The sequence below is a fragment of the Guillardia theta genome (genome assembly GCF_000315625.1).
Source record: "Guillardia theta CCMP2712 unplaced genomic scaffold GUITHscaffold_21, whole genome shotgun sequence".
Taxonomy (NCBI): Eukaryota; class Cryptophyceae; order Pyrenomonadales; family Geminigeraceae; genus Guillardia; species Guillardia theta.
This window is the reverse complement of record NW_005434653.1, coordinates 22308-37817: the sequence shown is the minus strand read 5'-3', so window position 1 is coordinate 37817 and position 15510 is coordinate 22308. Positions and strand designations below refer to the sequence as shown.

Sequence of the window (15510 nt, the reverse complement as noted above, 5' to 3'; positions counted from 1 at the left end):
GCAGGTGCTGGATGGTTGAGCAACTGACTCTTGCTGACTTTGCTCACTGCAGAGTCGCATCATGGCGCCTTCATAGAACTGGCGGGTCGAAGAATGTGACAGCCCTCGATCTTGTTTCTTGTTTGATTATTCTTGTACATTGTATCTCCCTCCGCTTGTCCTTCCAATCTTGAGCGAGTTTGCAACTCAGCAGCTCAGTCGTTGTCACTCGTTCTGTTCAAAGTGGCAGCGAAGTCACCCGAGCTCCGGCACGGCATAGCATCAAAACTCTTCTACATGCATCAAGACTCTTCTACATGTACATCAGGACTCTTCCACAACCACCACAACCCCCCCTCCCAACCTCCCCCCCCCCCCTCCTTTGCCTCCTCCCCCACCCCCTCGGCCCCCTTCCATTCCTCCTCCTCCCCTTTGTCCTCGTCCTCATCCTCGTCCTCTCCTTGCTCCTCCTGCTCCTCCCCCACCACCAACACATAAGAGCCCCTCCGCCCAGGTGTGCTCAGGAAGTTGCTTTATGCAGTCCTTACGCGCTCTCGATCCTATGCTTCAGTGGACGAAGGGGATGGGGCACTTGCGAGAGCGAATCCTCCAGACAGCCCAGACCTGAAGCAGAGTGACGAGGAGGAGGAGGTGGAGGAGAAGTAGTGGGGGGAAGGCGAGGGATGAGGAGAACGGGGAGCAGGAGAGCGAGAGGGAATGCCAAGAAGTTTGGGCGATCCGAGGGGAGGCGGGAGGCGGACTTACAAGATAGGCAGAGATCGTAACGGCTGAGACACCCAGCCAGGACCAGCCCTGCTTGTTGTTCTGCTTGACCTGCATCATGTTTCAATGGAGAGAACAAGGAGAGAATCAACAAGAGGAGACAAGATTCGACCTTGAGGTCCTGCGCCACCATCTTGCGGCATATGGGATGATAGAAATTCACGTTCTTCCTGCGAGGAGACATGAGCTCACGAGTATCTCACAAGCTTGTCGACAAGAAGGTGCGGACGGCTGCGTCTCGCGCTCCTCGAGCCTCGCTAGCATCCTTGTCATTCCCCTCCTCCCTCCTCGCCAACCTTCACCTCCTCTGGAGCTCGCGGTAGAGAGGGCGGGTGAACTTCATCCTCCCCTGCCCGTGCGACGTCAGACGTCTTTCACATCAGCTCAAATCTCCTCCACCTGCGAGGTCACCATGCTCACGGCATTCTGGACGATGAAGTCCGCGCCGGAACGAAGACAGAGCGTGCACCAACGGAAGCGAACCTCAGCGTTGTTAGTGATAGAGATCTCGTAGACAGCGTCCATGTCCTGCCTTCACGTCAGTCCCTCTCCTCCTCTCCCCGTTGCTCTTCGCTCTTGCTTCACCTGCAGCACTGCAATTGGCATCTTTTGCTTCTCTGAGTTCTCCAGGATCTGATCCAGCATGTACTGACTGTGAAACAGTGTCACATATCAAACAGTGTTACATAGTCTTGCTTTCTTGCAAGAAAGAACTGATTTCTATTCTTATACATCACCCTCTTACAACCACTAGCCTCCAAGCTCACACCTGCACAGTCAACAATACTTTCATCTCCTCGCTTGCTTCAACTTTCCTCCTCCTGCTTTCCATCTCCTGCTTTCCTCCTCCTGCTTTCCTCCTCCTGCTTCTTCTGTTTCTCACCGCTGTTGAGAGGTCCACGAGTTCCAGGCGGCTCGCATCTCTTTGCCCACCTCTGAGGTCGGCTTTATCTCGCCTGCAGCTCAACGTCACCCGACAGACTTCAGGCGTATCAGATCCGCTCCTGCCCCAGCTGTCGTCCACCGGTGCGCGAAGTCATTCGCGAGCTGGAGTGTAGGTCAGCATCGCAGAGTTCGGCCATCCCGGCCGTTACCTTTGACAGGGTCGTGTCAAACTTGGGCTTGTCAGCTGGCATGCCCTCGGCGTAGAACCAACGATCCCTAGCCGAGCCGAGAGTGAATTTTTGGACGCTCATGCTAGACTGACCAGTCAAAGTCTTGAAGCTTCTTCTTGAAATGAGCAGAATAATTCATGACAAAGTCTTTGAACTGCCAAACAGATCATCACTGTAGCTGCCTGCCATATCCTTCCCTCCCCCTGTTTCCCTCTCAACTTGTCCCATTTGTCCTCGCATGCCCCTCTACCTGCAACGAAGTGATGAGTTTGGACTTCCAGGTGTTGATGTAATCCTTGACGAATCTGTGACACTCGTCATCCTCTTCCGCGCTCCTCTCCTTCTCACTTCTCGAACTCCTCGTCGCCGACCTTCTGCTGCACCGAGTAGAGCAGGTTAAACCCCTGAAGCATCCCGTGAGGTCGACAAAGGGCAGCAAGCAGGACCTTCTCGTAGGGTACGGAGGAGAAGGCGTCATCAGGGTCGATCCCCTACGTACGTCATCAAATCATTCGCTGCTCCAGCTTGTCGCAACCTGCAGGTCCGGCACGAGCTTGGTGAATCTGGACTGACCGATCTCTGTTTCTGTCGTCACCTCCCTAGTCATGTAAGACTGGAGGACCTTGGAAGTGCTCGACGTCTCCAGCCAGGTGCTTCCATCCTGAACCTGGTTAGACAAGAGCAATCCTTTCATCATCACCTTACCAAGATCAGCGAGGAAGTCAAAGTACTTGGGATCTCCTGCCCTTCTCTCAGCACATTCTTGTACTTCAGCTCTCGAGCTTGACCTTTAGGTCCTGCCTTGGACCCTCGCACCCTCATCATGATTCTTCTTTCCAGCCAGACAGTCCACCTGCCCGGGGTCAGCTGGAAACTTCCAGGTAGTTCGCACCCTTCGTTGAGCCAGAAGTGCTCCCAAGTCGCGTTGGTCACCAGGTTCCCCGTCCAGCTGGAGAGCAAGTGAGAAGACAGGAGGAGGCAACCGCAAGTGCCTGTGCGCGATCTCATGCGCGACAACATCTGCGAGACTAGAGGGTGTCAGCAGGCGACCGGACCTGATTGAGGGGTTGACGGGGACTTACCTGCGGTCCCCGGCTAGCAACGTTGGGGTGACAAACGTCAGGCACGGATTCTCCATCCCTCCGTATCTGCTGAGGGTGTGAAAGACTCGAGTGGAGCAGGAGGGCGGCAGGTCTACGGGAAAGAAGGAGGAAGGCAGAGCAGGTCGTATCTTCCCCACTGGTACTCGCACGTGATCGACTCCTGCAGCGGCATGAGACGCACAAGCAAAACCAGCAGTCCAGGACCGCAGTCGTCAGAAATTTCTCCGTCTCGGCAAATTCGTTCGCAACCTGAAATTGAGTCATGTTTTAGCAGCAGGAGCAGAAGAGTCTGGGCAGGAGGGAGAACCTTGTCCACCATGGAAGGCTCCGACCACACCCGGCAGCGGCTGCTGATCTCTCGCGACTCAAGATCTCCAACCTGAAAGCACAGAGCGTGATGCCAGGGGCGCAGAGATCGTTAGAGATACCGCAATGGCTATGAGATACGAACATGTCGGAACTGACTGTCGCCATGTGAAGACTCGTCTGCGCGAATTCATGAGCCGATTAGCTTCAGCACTCTTCTCGCACTTTTGTGCCTGCTCCGACTTATTTTCCTGCTTGATGGTCAGAGGATGAGCAGAATGCAGAACGGTCAACCAAGATCGCTGACATCAAGACTGTCGCCCAAGAAGGAGCAGACATCACAGCTGAGAAACGAATGACAGGTGAGAAAAACGACATGAGCAAAACTTGCGGCTGCGCACCCGACCAGGTACATTTAGCAGAAGGACAATCCTGAGGATGACGTCACAAGGGCTTTAGGACGTTTCGGTCTACCTGGCATGGAAGGAGAGATCGAGCGTGGATCGCCTGACACTGGGTGAAGAGATATGGCTTCTTCTTGCCTGCCCCACGGTCACGTCAGTCTCTAAGGGCTCACAATTTCGGTTGCTGACCTGCAGTCTGAGCAGCTGGTAGCCACTGCAAACCTCCATGTCATGGATGATGGTGATCACAACGTAAGGCCGAGGAAACATGACTGTTACTTGCCTGACATGCAGTGCTGGACTGGCTTGTCGAGTAATGAACCTCAGCCTACACGCGACATGTCATGATCGGCAAGGGCAAAAGAATACATTACCTTGAATCGTTTCCCGTTCTGCTGCAGCTCTTGAGGAACTCGAATCTAACCAAGGTGGTGACGTCACTACGTGTAAGTGCGTCATATCTTTACCTTCAAGCACGAACCAAAGGCTTCGTTTGGAGCATCCAGGAGAAACTTTTGATCTTTGCCTGAAACTCACTGTCAGCATGGCCAACGTGTCCAGAGAGACCTACCGTCAATCTTGGTCTTCGAGATGTTCAGATCTCGAGTATCGAGACAAACCTGGTCTACCCCGTCCTCCAGCATCTGCAGAGGATATCAACAAACGATACAACTAGAACGTTGTGATATGCCTCAAGGTCAAGCTCAACCAAGCCAGTCAAGATGCACTTTGAAAAGTCTACATCTGCAAGGCATCAGATCCCGATAGAGGCGCATGCACACCTAACCGAGCTTCAAGTGGAGGTGATGACTTTTTATCTGTCGTCATGTTAGTGTACTCGATGGGATTTCATGTAATTCAAGGACCTGGTAGCTGTTGCTCAATGACGAGACATCTTTGATAGGCTTCCCGGACATCTGAAACGTACATGTGAATAGATGAGAGCATGATCCACGCGTTACACTCCTCAAGTCGATTTGCACACAGATAATTTTCTACTCCAACCTCGTGCGCATCTTTTCCAACTCTTCTATCTTTATGCCTCGCTTCCTGTTTCGTCTATCTTTACCCGAGTATTCCATCAACCCTTTGCTTCACCTTCTCCTCCCACCTCTCGCTCTTCAAATTCCTAAACCATTCCTTGCTCCTCGCCTCCCAGCCTTTCTCAGTTCCTCTCCTCCTCGTTGCTTGAACTCCCCGTGCCTTCCTCTGCCGTTCCCTCTCCCTCCTCCTCCTCTACGCCGTCATCTCTCCCTTGAATCTGCTCGGTCATTCGCTGCATCGTTCCTTGAGCCCCATCATCTCGGGTAGCTATACAAAACTAGGGATAGTGTAAAGAACGGTTCTCGGTTGGGGTGGGGTGGTATGGTTTTGATATGAGCCAAGGGGTGGTTACTTTTACGATGCGGGGGGAGCCGTTGGAGGGCAATGCACGGGGAACGATGGCAGGGGGGCAGATTGACAACTGTAGAAGCATGGCATGACAAGAGGAGGAGAAGATCTGAACTTGAGCAGGAGAGAAGCAACATAGGCTGAGGGGTAAATCCAGAAGACAATGATGCCACACAGGAAGGCTTTCAAGCAGGCAGGCAGGCAGGCAGGCAGGCAGGCAGGCAGGCAGAGGCAGACGTGCAAAGAACGAGTCGTGGGAGTCTTTTTTATCGGGGATTGTTGTTTTGTATTTTTTGATCTGTTTCTCGTGGAGCAGGAGGATGGGTTATCAGTGGGGCGAAGAAGAACGGGGTGTTGACAAGCGTCCAAATCAAATCTATGGAAACCCGCAGGGATTTACCGCCAACTGCAGAAGAATTGAATCGCACAAAGTCCGACCTTTCCTCCAAGAGACATCGTCAGGAAAAGTTTCTGTGGCGTTTCTGGCCAGAGCTCCGCACAAGTTCACAGAGAAACTCTTCGAGGAGGACGTCGAGACGAGACGAGAAACGCTAGGCAGCATGTCTCGTTGGCTAATGGCCCATCCCAAGAATAAAGTTTCACAGTCTGAGGTGGACTGCATTCAAATCTTAACTCAACTACTATCAGACAAGGACCCGGTCACCCGCGAGAAGACTGCGCAGGTTCTTTCACTGCTTGCGAGTGTGTCGGAGGGGGTTGGCAAGATGCTGCAAGTCGGCACCATCAAGCAGCTTCTTGTAGTCATGCAGGACGTGGCGTCACTACCAGCAAGGAGATACGCCCACAAATGCCTCCAACTTATAGGAGATCTGCCCGAAGGCTCTCAAGCTATCGTGGATGCCGGGGGCACAGCGATGCTTGTTGCTGTGTGCAAGCATAGTCCGACAGCAGACGCTGTCCAATCGCTCAAGTGCTGTTTGCAGTGCATGCAAGGACTTTCAGATGCGTTGGAGTGCAAGGCGATCGGGTCAATGGTGACATGTATCTCGAGCGAGGACCCATCGATTCTGCAGCATGCCCTCAAGAACATCACTTACCTTACGCTCAGTCAGTCTGCCAAGCTTGAGGCGATTGCCGAGGTTCTGCTTCTTGTTTCCTTTCTCTTGTGAAATCTCCTTTCTCTTTTGAAATCTCCTTCCTCTTTTGAAATCTCTTACACGTCTCGCTGTCAGGGATGTATGCCTCGCATTGTGGACCTCACCCTCCACGACAGCTGGTTGGTTCGAGCTTCTGCCATTGCGGCCGTCGCGTCCATTGCCGTCTCAGTCGAGGTGACCTCGGGCGCGCACAAGAGCGCGAGGGACTGATGCAGCAACAGGGAAAGAAGCTTGCGTTCGAGTTGGGAGCTGTGGAGAAACTTGTGGGTCTTCTTTCAGACGAGAACTTCTCAGTAAGAGCCAACGTGAGGTGGAGGCTGCACTAACCTCTTCCCAGGTTGTCTTGCTGTCTGTGCGGTGCCTCGGAGTTCTGGCCGAATACAAGAGAGAACTGCTATCGACGCCCAACGAAGTTCGCCGCCTCTTGTCTGTAATGAGCTCCTCACTGCTCTCCGCAGGACAAATATCGCTCGTCCTTCGACGGTGCCCTACCCGTCCTCTCTCAGCTCAGACAGTCGCAGGTTCGCTTTTGAAATTGGCTGTCCGCAATCTCATGGTATCACTACAGGATGAAGTACTGGCACGGAGTGCACGCAACACACAAGATCTGATTCTTTGGCGTCCTTAGACGCCAATTGTGTTCAAACTGATGTGTACATATGTTCAAAAGATTGTAGCTGAACAAATTAGATGAAACGATTGTAAAACATCTTAGCTATAAAAAGCGTGCATGCAATGCCCTATACAAACTCTAGTTGATCCGAATCTCTTGCTTCATTCTGCCTTGTCGTTACAGCTTCCATGGTTTCTGAGGTTTCCTGCTCTTTCAACGTTCGAATTTCCCACTGCTGAATCTCCGCAGCTGTTTCCGCCAGCAACCGCCGATCATCGGCTTGGGCACGATCTTGGGAGGAATCCTGCCCACGCTCGGAAAGCGACATAGTCACGCCCCTGACTCTTGCTGCTAGCGCTTTGATGCGGCTTGCGCTGTGACTGGCTCCGGTTTCGGTTTCTTGCTCTGGTGATCTATTCTTGTTTCTGTCAATCAAGGGAGAATCTAAAGAGCTGAACCAAGGAGTATCGCGAGAGATCTCAGATTTGAAGAGCTCAAAGTCTTCGACTCTCATTGCTTTTTCTTCCAAGGTTACAACCCGTGTACATAGGTCCGCGTTCATTCGCTCGACTTTCTCCACTCGCTCATCCAGGAACGCATTTTCAGTTTCTCGCGCTTCCATTGCTCCTTCTAACTCAATAATCAAATTCTCCAGGCTTCGCAAGTTCTCGCGTTCTACACCCATCTCTTCTGTATCCGCATTTAACATGTCCATTCTCTGTTGCATCAGTTGAAATTTGTCCGCAAATCGTTCTTCAATCGCCTGATTGCTCTCCGATTGAGATTGCAGAGCTTTTGATGTTAAACTGATTCGCATGTCTGTGATGAGCTCTTCAATGACATCAATCACACGAGGTATCTCCTGCAAGATTGCAAGAGCTGATGGTGGTGCCTTCTTGTCCTCCCTGTCATTGAACGCAGCACGAATATCTGCAAGAGCATCATCATAGGCTTTGAGGGCATCATGCAACGAGTGCTCCACGGCAAGGAGATCCTCAGGGGTGACATACGTGCGATCGAGATCTTCTCGCATTTGCTCACTCAACGATTGTTGACTTCTCTTCAATTCCCGAACGTCTTCGCGCAGCTTTCTTAGGATAGAACTTTGACTCATTCGGCTTGAAAACGTGCGGGCATTGTAGCTGATTGACTCAGAACGAGAGGTTGGTGATTCATCGCCGGACTCCATCGAATTAGCTGACACGTCATCGTCAGCTTGTTGATTCATCTGATTTTCAAAACATGTGTTTTCTAAGGATGCGATGCGATTACAAATGCTTTGCAATATAGCATCATCCACACGAAGAGGAAACTCTGGCTTTGTTGCCGGATTCTCAACTAAAATTAGACTGTTGTTGACATCTTCTGATTTAGAGCTGTCAACAAACTCCGCGACAGGATGACGTGAACCATCGGCCGCCTCTTCTACGCGTGCAAGCTTCAAGGCTATTTCAGAAAACGACCTTTCAGCCCACAATCTCAATTCTGCAAATCGATTACTGAGATCATCTTGAGCAGACTTCAATGTTTCAAAATCATCAACAAAAGCGTCTTGTTTTTGAGACACTTCTTGTTCAAGCGCATAAAGTTGTAACTCGAAATTGTTTTGCGATTGTAAGAGTTCCTCTTTTACTCTTGTGATGGAGAGATGGCAGTCTTTGACGTCTTCCTCTATGCAGTCCACGTAACTCCGAATTGCAAACGGTGTTTTATCTCCGAATGCCTCATTTGCAACTTCTAATGTCTTCTCCAGCGAGCAACTCCATCGTTTCAAGTCCTCATTCAGTTTGTCGACTACCTTCTGTTGATGTCCGACTGCCTCATTCAAGGTATTCAATCGAAGACTAGTAGCAATTTTCTCTTCATCGGAAGAAATGTCAAGGATCTCTTGGATTTGATTCAACTTGAAATTCAACGCCGCGATATCAATGTTGGCATCCTGGTATGAAGGGACCAGCAGAGGTCCTTCGAGTCGAATCTGATTCTCAGACCCATCTCCATGTCTCAGAATCTTTATGTCTGAAACCAGACTAGACACCAAAGAGATGCAGTCGGTGACTTTCATCGTCATCTCTTTCCAACTAGCCTGATTGCTTTGAATGGTTCTGATTGCCGTACCATGGTGACAAAGAATGCGAGAGACTTCTTCAATACGTGCTATATGGTCAAACAGAGTCTTCACCGGTCCTTTCAATGTTTTTGTGCTTTTCTGAAGCATCGTCTTATTCTCATCAATGGGTGAGGATTGTAAGGAGAATTGTTTTCCTTCAGGCAAAACGATATCTGTCTCAGAGACTTCTGGCGCTTCAAGTAACAATATCAAAGCATTCTCGATGCTAGACAATCTATCATCCAGTGAAAGCTCACTTTCTCCTTCAGATTCAGCATCGAACAAACCTAGATTCATACCCTTAGTGGACGGTGCTGAGAAAGGTTCTTTCACATGAATCATTTCCATCTTACTTTGCATATCCTGCAATGCCTGAATGAAACTTTCTAACTGACTTCCCATTGAAGGGATTGTGGTTTGATGCTTTGCCAACATGGACTCACAATTGTCAACCCTGCCAAAGAGCTGCATCAGCTGCGACAATTCGAACTCAAGCTTCTTCGTATGTTCCACGTTGCCGGAGAGCCTCAGATCTTGTTTTTGCATCAAATCTCCATGATCAAGAAGTTTTTGGCTTAATTCGGCAAGTTGATCTGATATCTTGTCCTCGTACGAGAGCTCAGCAGTCCGAGAGGCACGCATTAACAGGAGCTCTTTATCGTGTTCCTCGAGCTTATCTTTGCAGAAAGAGATCATGGTACCGACGGACTGCAGACCGACATCAGGCATCTTGAAGATCCATTCAACTTCAGAGATCATTGATTCCAATGACAAAATCTTCGATTTCAAATTCTCAATTAACCCAGAAGCATCTAATTGCTGATCGATTCCTTTTTCAGGTGAAGCGGTCTGATTCAGCTGTTTTTCGATCTTTTGCAGTCTTTGTGAAATCATCATCTCTCCCTGATAAGAGAAATTCATTATGAGACGTCTCAAGGTAAGCTCACCTTGAACAAAGCTTCGATCTCAGCTTTCACCTCGCATTTCAAGCTTTGTTCTACATATTTCATTAGCAATTTGAAAACTACAGAAGCAGTGTACCTTGATGTTTTGATTCAGCCGTAAAATCGTCGACATTTTGCGATCTGTGAGATAATTTCTGCTGGAAAAATTCAAATTTTGTTTCCAAGGAGTAGAGGGAGTTTTGTAAGCTATGAATCACAAGATCTTTTTCTTTGCTCTCCTGTTCCAAGATTGAAATTTTTGAATATAAATCACCTGCTAGAGAATTTACATGAGACAGTGAATTTTGAAGCTCTGCCTCGGTGTGCTCTACCGCAACTAGAGTTTTCAAAATGTATTCACGATGGTCTTGCAGCTCTTCGGTGATCTTTTCGACATTCATTTTGAATGATTTGGTTCTTAATGGAACTGAATTGTGTCGGAGATTAACGTTTTTGATTGCAGACCTGAATCGTACCGGAGCGAAAAGCAAACCACGATCGCTAATTTCACGGCTGGCCTTGCATGCATGATCGGGAAAAACTCATTTGACAAGTGCAAGGTAACCTCTGAAACAATGATTCTGCGTGGTAACGAGGTAAAATATGCAATCCCTGATCTTTTGAGTGCAAAACAATTTCTGCCTTGAGGTATCTGCCAATGTTTCTTTTGGGCCTTGTTCCTTGCTGGCTTGTCAGTGTTATGCTGGTCTCTGGATCCCTCGCTCAACACCTGCTCTCAGGTGCTCTCTTCCTTGCCTTGAACTCTCTCTGCTAGAGGACACCAACGAGTCGGGCCCTATGCCCTTCTGCTCGCAACCGGGCGGGTTGAGCGCTGCTACTGAATTCCTCGTACTGACTTTTTAACTTAACTTTGAGTAAAGACCTACAGCGGCTGGTGATGACTGCCGGCTCTGCCCGGCCGGTCGGACCCCGGGGCGCCGTACTGAGAAGATGAGTAAACCACAGCACTTTACTCAAAGTTGAGTTAAAAATCAGTACGAAGACAATCAGGAGCAGTGCAGCAGTTACTTATTAGTACATTGACCGGACGGTTCAAACGAGTCGACGCGACATGTCTTGACAGAAAAGTGCGTCCTGGTTTGAAAGTTTCTTCGACAATCCCGCATATCAAAGCAGTTCGCTCTGGATCAATCGACATAACGCGATCGCTGTCTGAGTCTCTACTTGCTCGATTGTTCGAGATTGTCCTCTGTTGTTTCACTGGCCTTTCGGGATCACACCAAGATCCGTCACTTATTTCTATATTGAGGTGGATACATAACGCTACCCCATCGGTTTGAAACGAAGAAACTTGCTTCCCTGGCTTGTTGTATCTTTCGATTCTGAACACATTAAGAAACTGATCTTGTTGCATCTCTTTGAATACGTCCATGAATCTTGAATTATCATCATACCGTACAGGACGTTGATGTCAATTGTGACGAACTCTTTTGTGTTCACCATCACTGTGTTCAAGAAACGAAAGCATATAATGTGGTTATCGATCCATCGCAAAGCCCTTTCGTTTGTCGTTTTTTCCTTTGTGACTGTTGACTGTTGAGTTCATTCTCAACCGTTCACGTGACCAAGTAACTATGACATTTGTGTCTTCTAGTCCGAGGATGATTCTCTGTTCATTGATGAAATCCAAAACAGTTTGTTTCTGTAATATTTGTGTGTTTCGGGTTGAATTTCCATCCATTGATCATTGTTCTGATATCGAATATTTCGTCGTTCTTTTTGTCTGAGAAAACATGTTTTTTTGTATCGCCCAATAGCGTAATATACCTGATCTGACGTGTATTGACAGTGAATTTCATTTACGTCGTGAAATTTGTTGCATACTTGTTTGTAGCGTACGTCAATGCATGTGCGTCACCGTTAATACGACTCAGTTCCAATGTGTGCAAGTACTTGTTGGATTGCCAAAACTCAGTCAAAATGCTGAAATTGGTTGTTTTTCTACCATGATCAGTGATTGAATATAAGGCTACCACGATACGAGATCTTGCTGATGTGATCGACCCATTTATCAATCAAAGGTATCAATCGTTTCTCCTTGACATGTTTCTTGAGGCAACATTTTACTGTTTGATCTCTCGTTTTTTTCGCGTTGCCCGAGGAAGAGGATGAGGATGAAGAGGATAGGAGGAGAAGGAGGAGGATAGGAGGAGGAGGAAGAGGAAGAGAAGAACAAGGAGAGGAGAGGAGAGGAGAAGAGAGGAGGAGGTTGTGGTGCTGGTTTGGCTTTATAGATTACACTACTCTTAATCTCCCTGCTCTGCGAGTGAGCCTGATCCCCGCCCATCGGCATTGCTGTCAACGCTGACTACCGTTACATTCAGCTGGCTCATAGCAGGAGGGGTGGCCTCATCATGCGACGCCGTGATCAAGGGCCCGAAGTATCCCAGGACAACAGGAAGGAGGACGATTGCGTGCAGGCAGCCCAACAGCAAGACCGCAAAGAGGATCTGGCAAGCAGTCACGGTCAGAGGAAAGCCGGAGACTTCAAACGAGCTCTTACACAGAAGAAGGAGAAAAAGATCCTGCTCTTTGATCCTAGGAGCGCCAGGAGCGCTATCATGGTGGATAGGTCGCCGGCGAGGATCGGGAGGCCGATCCTCTCAAGAGCATCAATCGCCTGCAAGCGCTGCTATCAGGTCCTCTCCTCCTCCATCTCCTCACCACCTTTGCCTTCCTCGATGCCGCCCTCTGCAGCTGTCCTTCCTCCCCGTACGCCATCGCCTGACTGCTCATGAACGCGTGCACGTAATGGGCGACGTTGTCGATAGAGAAACCTATCCCCAACACCTGAGACTTGATTAGCGGACAAGCGCTCAAGCTCTAGACATCGAGGGCAATGCTAAGTCACCAGGTCGATCATGGAAATTGTCTCGATGTTCATGTTGGAGATGAGCGACATGCTGGCAAGCGTTCCTACCTGCCTCATCCCACTCAGTGACCTTGCTACCTTTAGATGCGCCCACCAGGATCATCGCCACCACGATCATCGCTATGAAGCACAAAATCTGAGGCCCCACGTGTGAGACACGAGCTGAGCTCAGAACACTCGGACCGGATGCGGTATGATGAAAACCGTCACTACAAAGCAAGCGGCCGCCTAGAAGAAAAGCCTAAGAGGGCACTTGGCAACCTATTTTACCTTTTCCAATGAGGGCTCACCGCATAGATCAGGTTCAGCACTGTTTGCTCAACGATGATAGCCGATCCCTCCCAGTACACAAACACATCTCTATCATCGATGGTGAGGGGACGGATGTCTTTGTTTGGAGGATAGCTCTGGTCCAGGATCCTTCGCACCTGCTTCATACAAGGGACGCCTAACTTGTCTCCGCTTGTTGTTGTGCCTGGAATCTGCCTGAATCTCATACGAAATGATTCGATGGACACAACCTTTCCTTCCTTGAATGTGACCATGATATCCTTGAGATAAACCTTTCCGGTCCCTGCCAGCCAGACGGAAAGCGAATCGTAGAAAGCCTCGCCCTCTAACAAGGTCTCGTCTGCTCCTGTTGTTCGCACAAAAGCTTGAAAGTCTCTCAGCCACAGGCCCTGAGGCACTTGCAGGAAGCAACTGTCTTGCTCTATCTCCCTTGCAACCCCCATCAGCTTTGTCCGCTCTCCAGGCTTCGACACGTCGATCACTGCAGCAGGGAACGCAATGAGGTACAGAGGCCCGTAGTCGTTGAACAATCGGAACCTCTCTGTCACAAAGATGGTCCAGTATGAGTCGGATGCCGCAAGGTTGCGCACGTCAAGCCCTGTGCCGACCTTTGACGCCCCGAAGACAGCAACAGCAATGTACCCGGCGAAGAGGACCAAGACACAAGCAGACACGAGAGGATGCAGCAGCATCTCTCCATACGCTCTGCCGAGTCTCTTGAGGAGCTGCGTCTCTGGCTGGGTGCGACAATGTCCTTGGTCTGTGATGTAGTTATTCTTGCTCGGCGTCTCCTCGCTTGAATACATCTTGGGCCAAAGAAACCCCTTTCCGATCATCGACCAGTACCACGGTACTTGAAGGTACTCCCGGTGAGCGTCTAGCGCCATGAACGCTCCAAAAAAAAGTAAGAGATGTGAAAAAGATAGAGACTCCTGCAGTCTTGAACGCGAGCTCTGTGCGCTCTCTCACAGTCGCATCTTTGCCCAGGTTCTCTACCGTATAGTGATACGCCTGCACCAGCACAAAAGAGTCGTCCACCCCAAGGCCCAGCAACAAGAAAGTCACGAAGGAAACCACGGGATTGAACTTCACTTGGCAGTACCCCATGAGGCCGAAGGAGCTGCCAATGGCAAGGCCTATGGCTCCACACGCTGCAAAGCTCAGAGATGCCTTGGACGCAACCTTGTCCATGAAAGAGTGCATGACGATGAAGGTGAAGGCCATTACTGCCACGAATGCGACGATCAGAAGCTTGATGTCGCCGCTTGTACTCTTCGATAGTTCCTCCTCTTGCGAGCTCTCTATCTCGTATGCCAGCTTGAAGGGCAACGAAGCTGCCTGCTCCTTAGCTACAGTTCCTACGTGTAAGAGGAAGCCTTCCTCCTACAACTTGAGCGTCGAGCTCGTTGTTGCTGCCTCGAGCTCGTACTGGAGCAACAGACCACTCGCCCCCTCCACGTAGGAGGATCCTTGGGGTTGCCTTCGGCCCCCCAAAAAAGAAGCCACAGGAATGTATCCAAACTTTGGGTTGAAAAAAATGCCAGCTGGAACGCTGCTAATCTCACTGTCACTCAGTTCCACCACACCAACGAACGAGCAGTTTGTTTCATAGCCAACAACGTCCGATCGTTTACAAATGTCCTTGAAAGAGAATAGGACTTCTGTATCACCGCTGGAATCCACAAAAGTTAGGTTGAGAATGCCATTGTGTATCCTTCTTAGAGCTTTGATTGCATTCGCCTCGAGAAGATTGTTGTCAGAGTCGCTGGTGTAAGCTAAAAGCGAACTATACACATCAAATCATAATCAGCTTGCTCAAACAGGCATACCGTCTGATCTCACCAGGTATGCTTCTTGACGTTTTCGATGCCAAAAAGCTTCGCATACAGGGTTCTCTCGTCCCTTGCTCTGTTCCAACGAGCAGGTGCATACAGCTTCTCCGCTTCACTCCCGGACTTCATCATGGTCAATCCTGGCAGGAGCGCCATGCACATGACAAGAGCAAGCAGGATAGATCGGAAGGGATATGTACCTACGCATGAGCCGACATAGCCGAAGCCTTCAGAGAGGCTTCGCTCAATCTTCGCCGCCAACGAGCTCACGCCTTTGAAACCAACCATGGCAAAAGTGACTGAGTGGCAGTCAACCAAGAAGGTCGTAATTATATATGACGACGTTAGCGGGTGTTGTAAAGTTCTTTATTTTTAAACTGAAAGAGAAGTTCACGAGAAAACTTGAAAAATGATGGGGAATTTCTACTTTGCGCAGAAGTAAAATCAAAAAACAAATGGTCATCTGTCAGGTGCAGGGGCGGGCTGAGAGTTGACTAAAATACTAGTATCTTTGCATCGTTTGTCGCGGCATCCTTTGTTGCGGCAGACACTGATGAGCCCCTTCCCTTGGCGATCCTCATACTAGGCTGTTTTTTTACTTAACTTTGAGTAAAACTTGAAAGACTG

The 15510-nt window shown here is 49.5% G+C and overlaps 5 protein-coding genes across 5 annotated transcripts; 1 reads left to right on the top strand and 4 right to left on the bottom strand.

Annotated features, from left to right (window-relative positions):
- Window positions 1–546: 546 nt before the first annotated feature.
- GUITHDRAFT_105587 (hypothetical protein) lies at window positions 547–4607 on the bottom strand (the record flags this gene model as incomplete). Its single annotated transcript, XM_005835362.1, has 29 exons — window positions 547–603; window positions 745–813; window positions 875–932; window positions 1065–1111; window positions 1174–1290; window positions 1348–1414; window positions 1736–1809; window positions 1857–1923; window positions 1970–2031; window positions 2128–2182; window positions 2226–2281; window positions 2324–2368; window positions 2413–2538; window positions 2583–2730; window positions 2770–2826; window positions 2861–2905; window positions 2960–3025; window positions 3076–3140; window positions 3185–3229; window positions 3288–3359; window positions 3409–3466; window positions 3512–3537; window positions 3581–3718; window positions 3761–3828; window positions 3940–4018; window positions 4065–4109; window positions 4158–4216; window positions 4262–4334; window positions 4557–4607. The coding sequence occupies 29 exons, from the start codon at window positions 4605–4607 to the stop codon at window positions 547–549; spliced, it is 1995 nt and encodes a 664-aa protein (XP_005835419.1).
- Window positions 4608–5402: 795 nt separating this feature from the next.
- Window positions 5403–6941, top strand: GUITHDRAFT_162362 (hypothetical protein; the record flags this gene model as incomplete). Its single annotated transcript, XM_005835361.1, has 6 exons — window positions 5403–6182; window positions 6276–6374; window positions 6422–6493; window positions 6538–6612; window positions 6659–6721; window positions 6769–6941. 6 exons carry the CDS (start codon window positions 5403–5405, stop codon window positions 6826–6828), a joined length of 1149 nt encoding a protein of 382 aa, XP_005835418.1. The 3' UTR covers window positions 6829–6941.
- Window positions 6941–10268, bottom strand: GUITHDRAFT_136577 (hypothetical protein; the record flags this gene model as incomplete). The annotated part of the gene is made up of 3 exons (XM_005835360.1): window positions 6941–9826; window positions 9871–9920; window positions 10142–10268. 3 exons carry the CDS (start codon window positions 10266–10268, stop codon window positions 6941–6943), a joined length of 3063 nt encoding a protein of 1020 aa, XP_005835417.1.
- A 1866-nt stretch (window positions 10269–12134) lies between these two features.
- GUITHDRAFT_105584 (hypothetical protein) lies at window positions 12135–14275 on the bottom strand (the record flags this gene model as incomplete). The annotated part of the gene is made up of 8 exons (XM_005835359.1): window positions 12135–12338; window positions 12392–12508; window positions 12553–12678; window positions 12740–12808; window positions 12855–12896; window positions 12944–12988; window positions 13051–14004; window positions 14048–14275. The coding sequence occupies 8 exons, from the start codon at window positions 14273–14275 to the stop codon at window positions 12135–12137; spliced, it is 1785 nt and encodes a 594-aa protein (XP_005835416.1).
- Window positions 14276–14434: 159 nt separating this feature from the next.
- GUITHDRAFT_105583 (hypothetical protein) lies at window positions 14435–15039 on the bottom strand (the record flags this gene model as incomplete). The annotated part of the gene is made up of 2 exons (XM_005835358.1): window positions 14435–14837; window positions 14894–15039. The coding sequence occupies 2 exons, from the start codon at window positions 15037–15039 to the stop codon at window positions 14435–14437; spliced, it is 549 nt and encodes a 182-aa protein (XP_005835415.1).
- Between the last annotated feature and the right edge of the window lie 471 nt (window positions 15040–15510).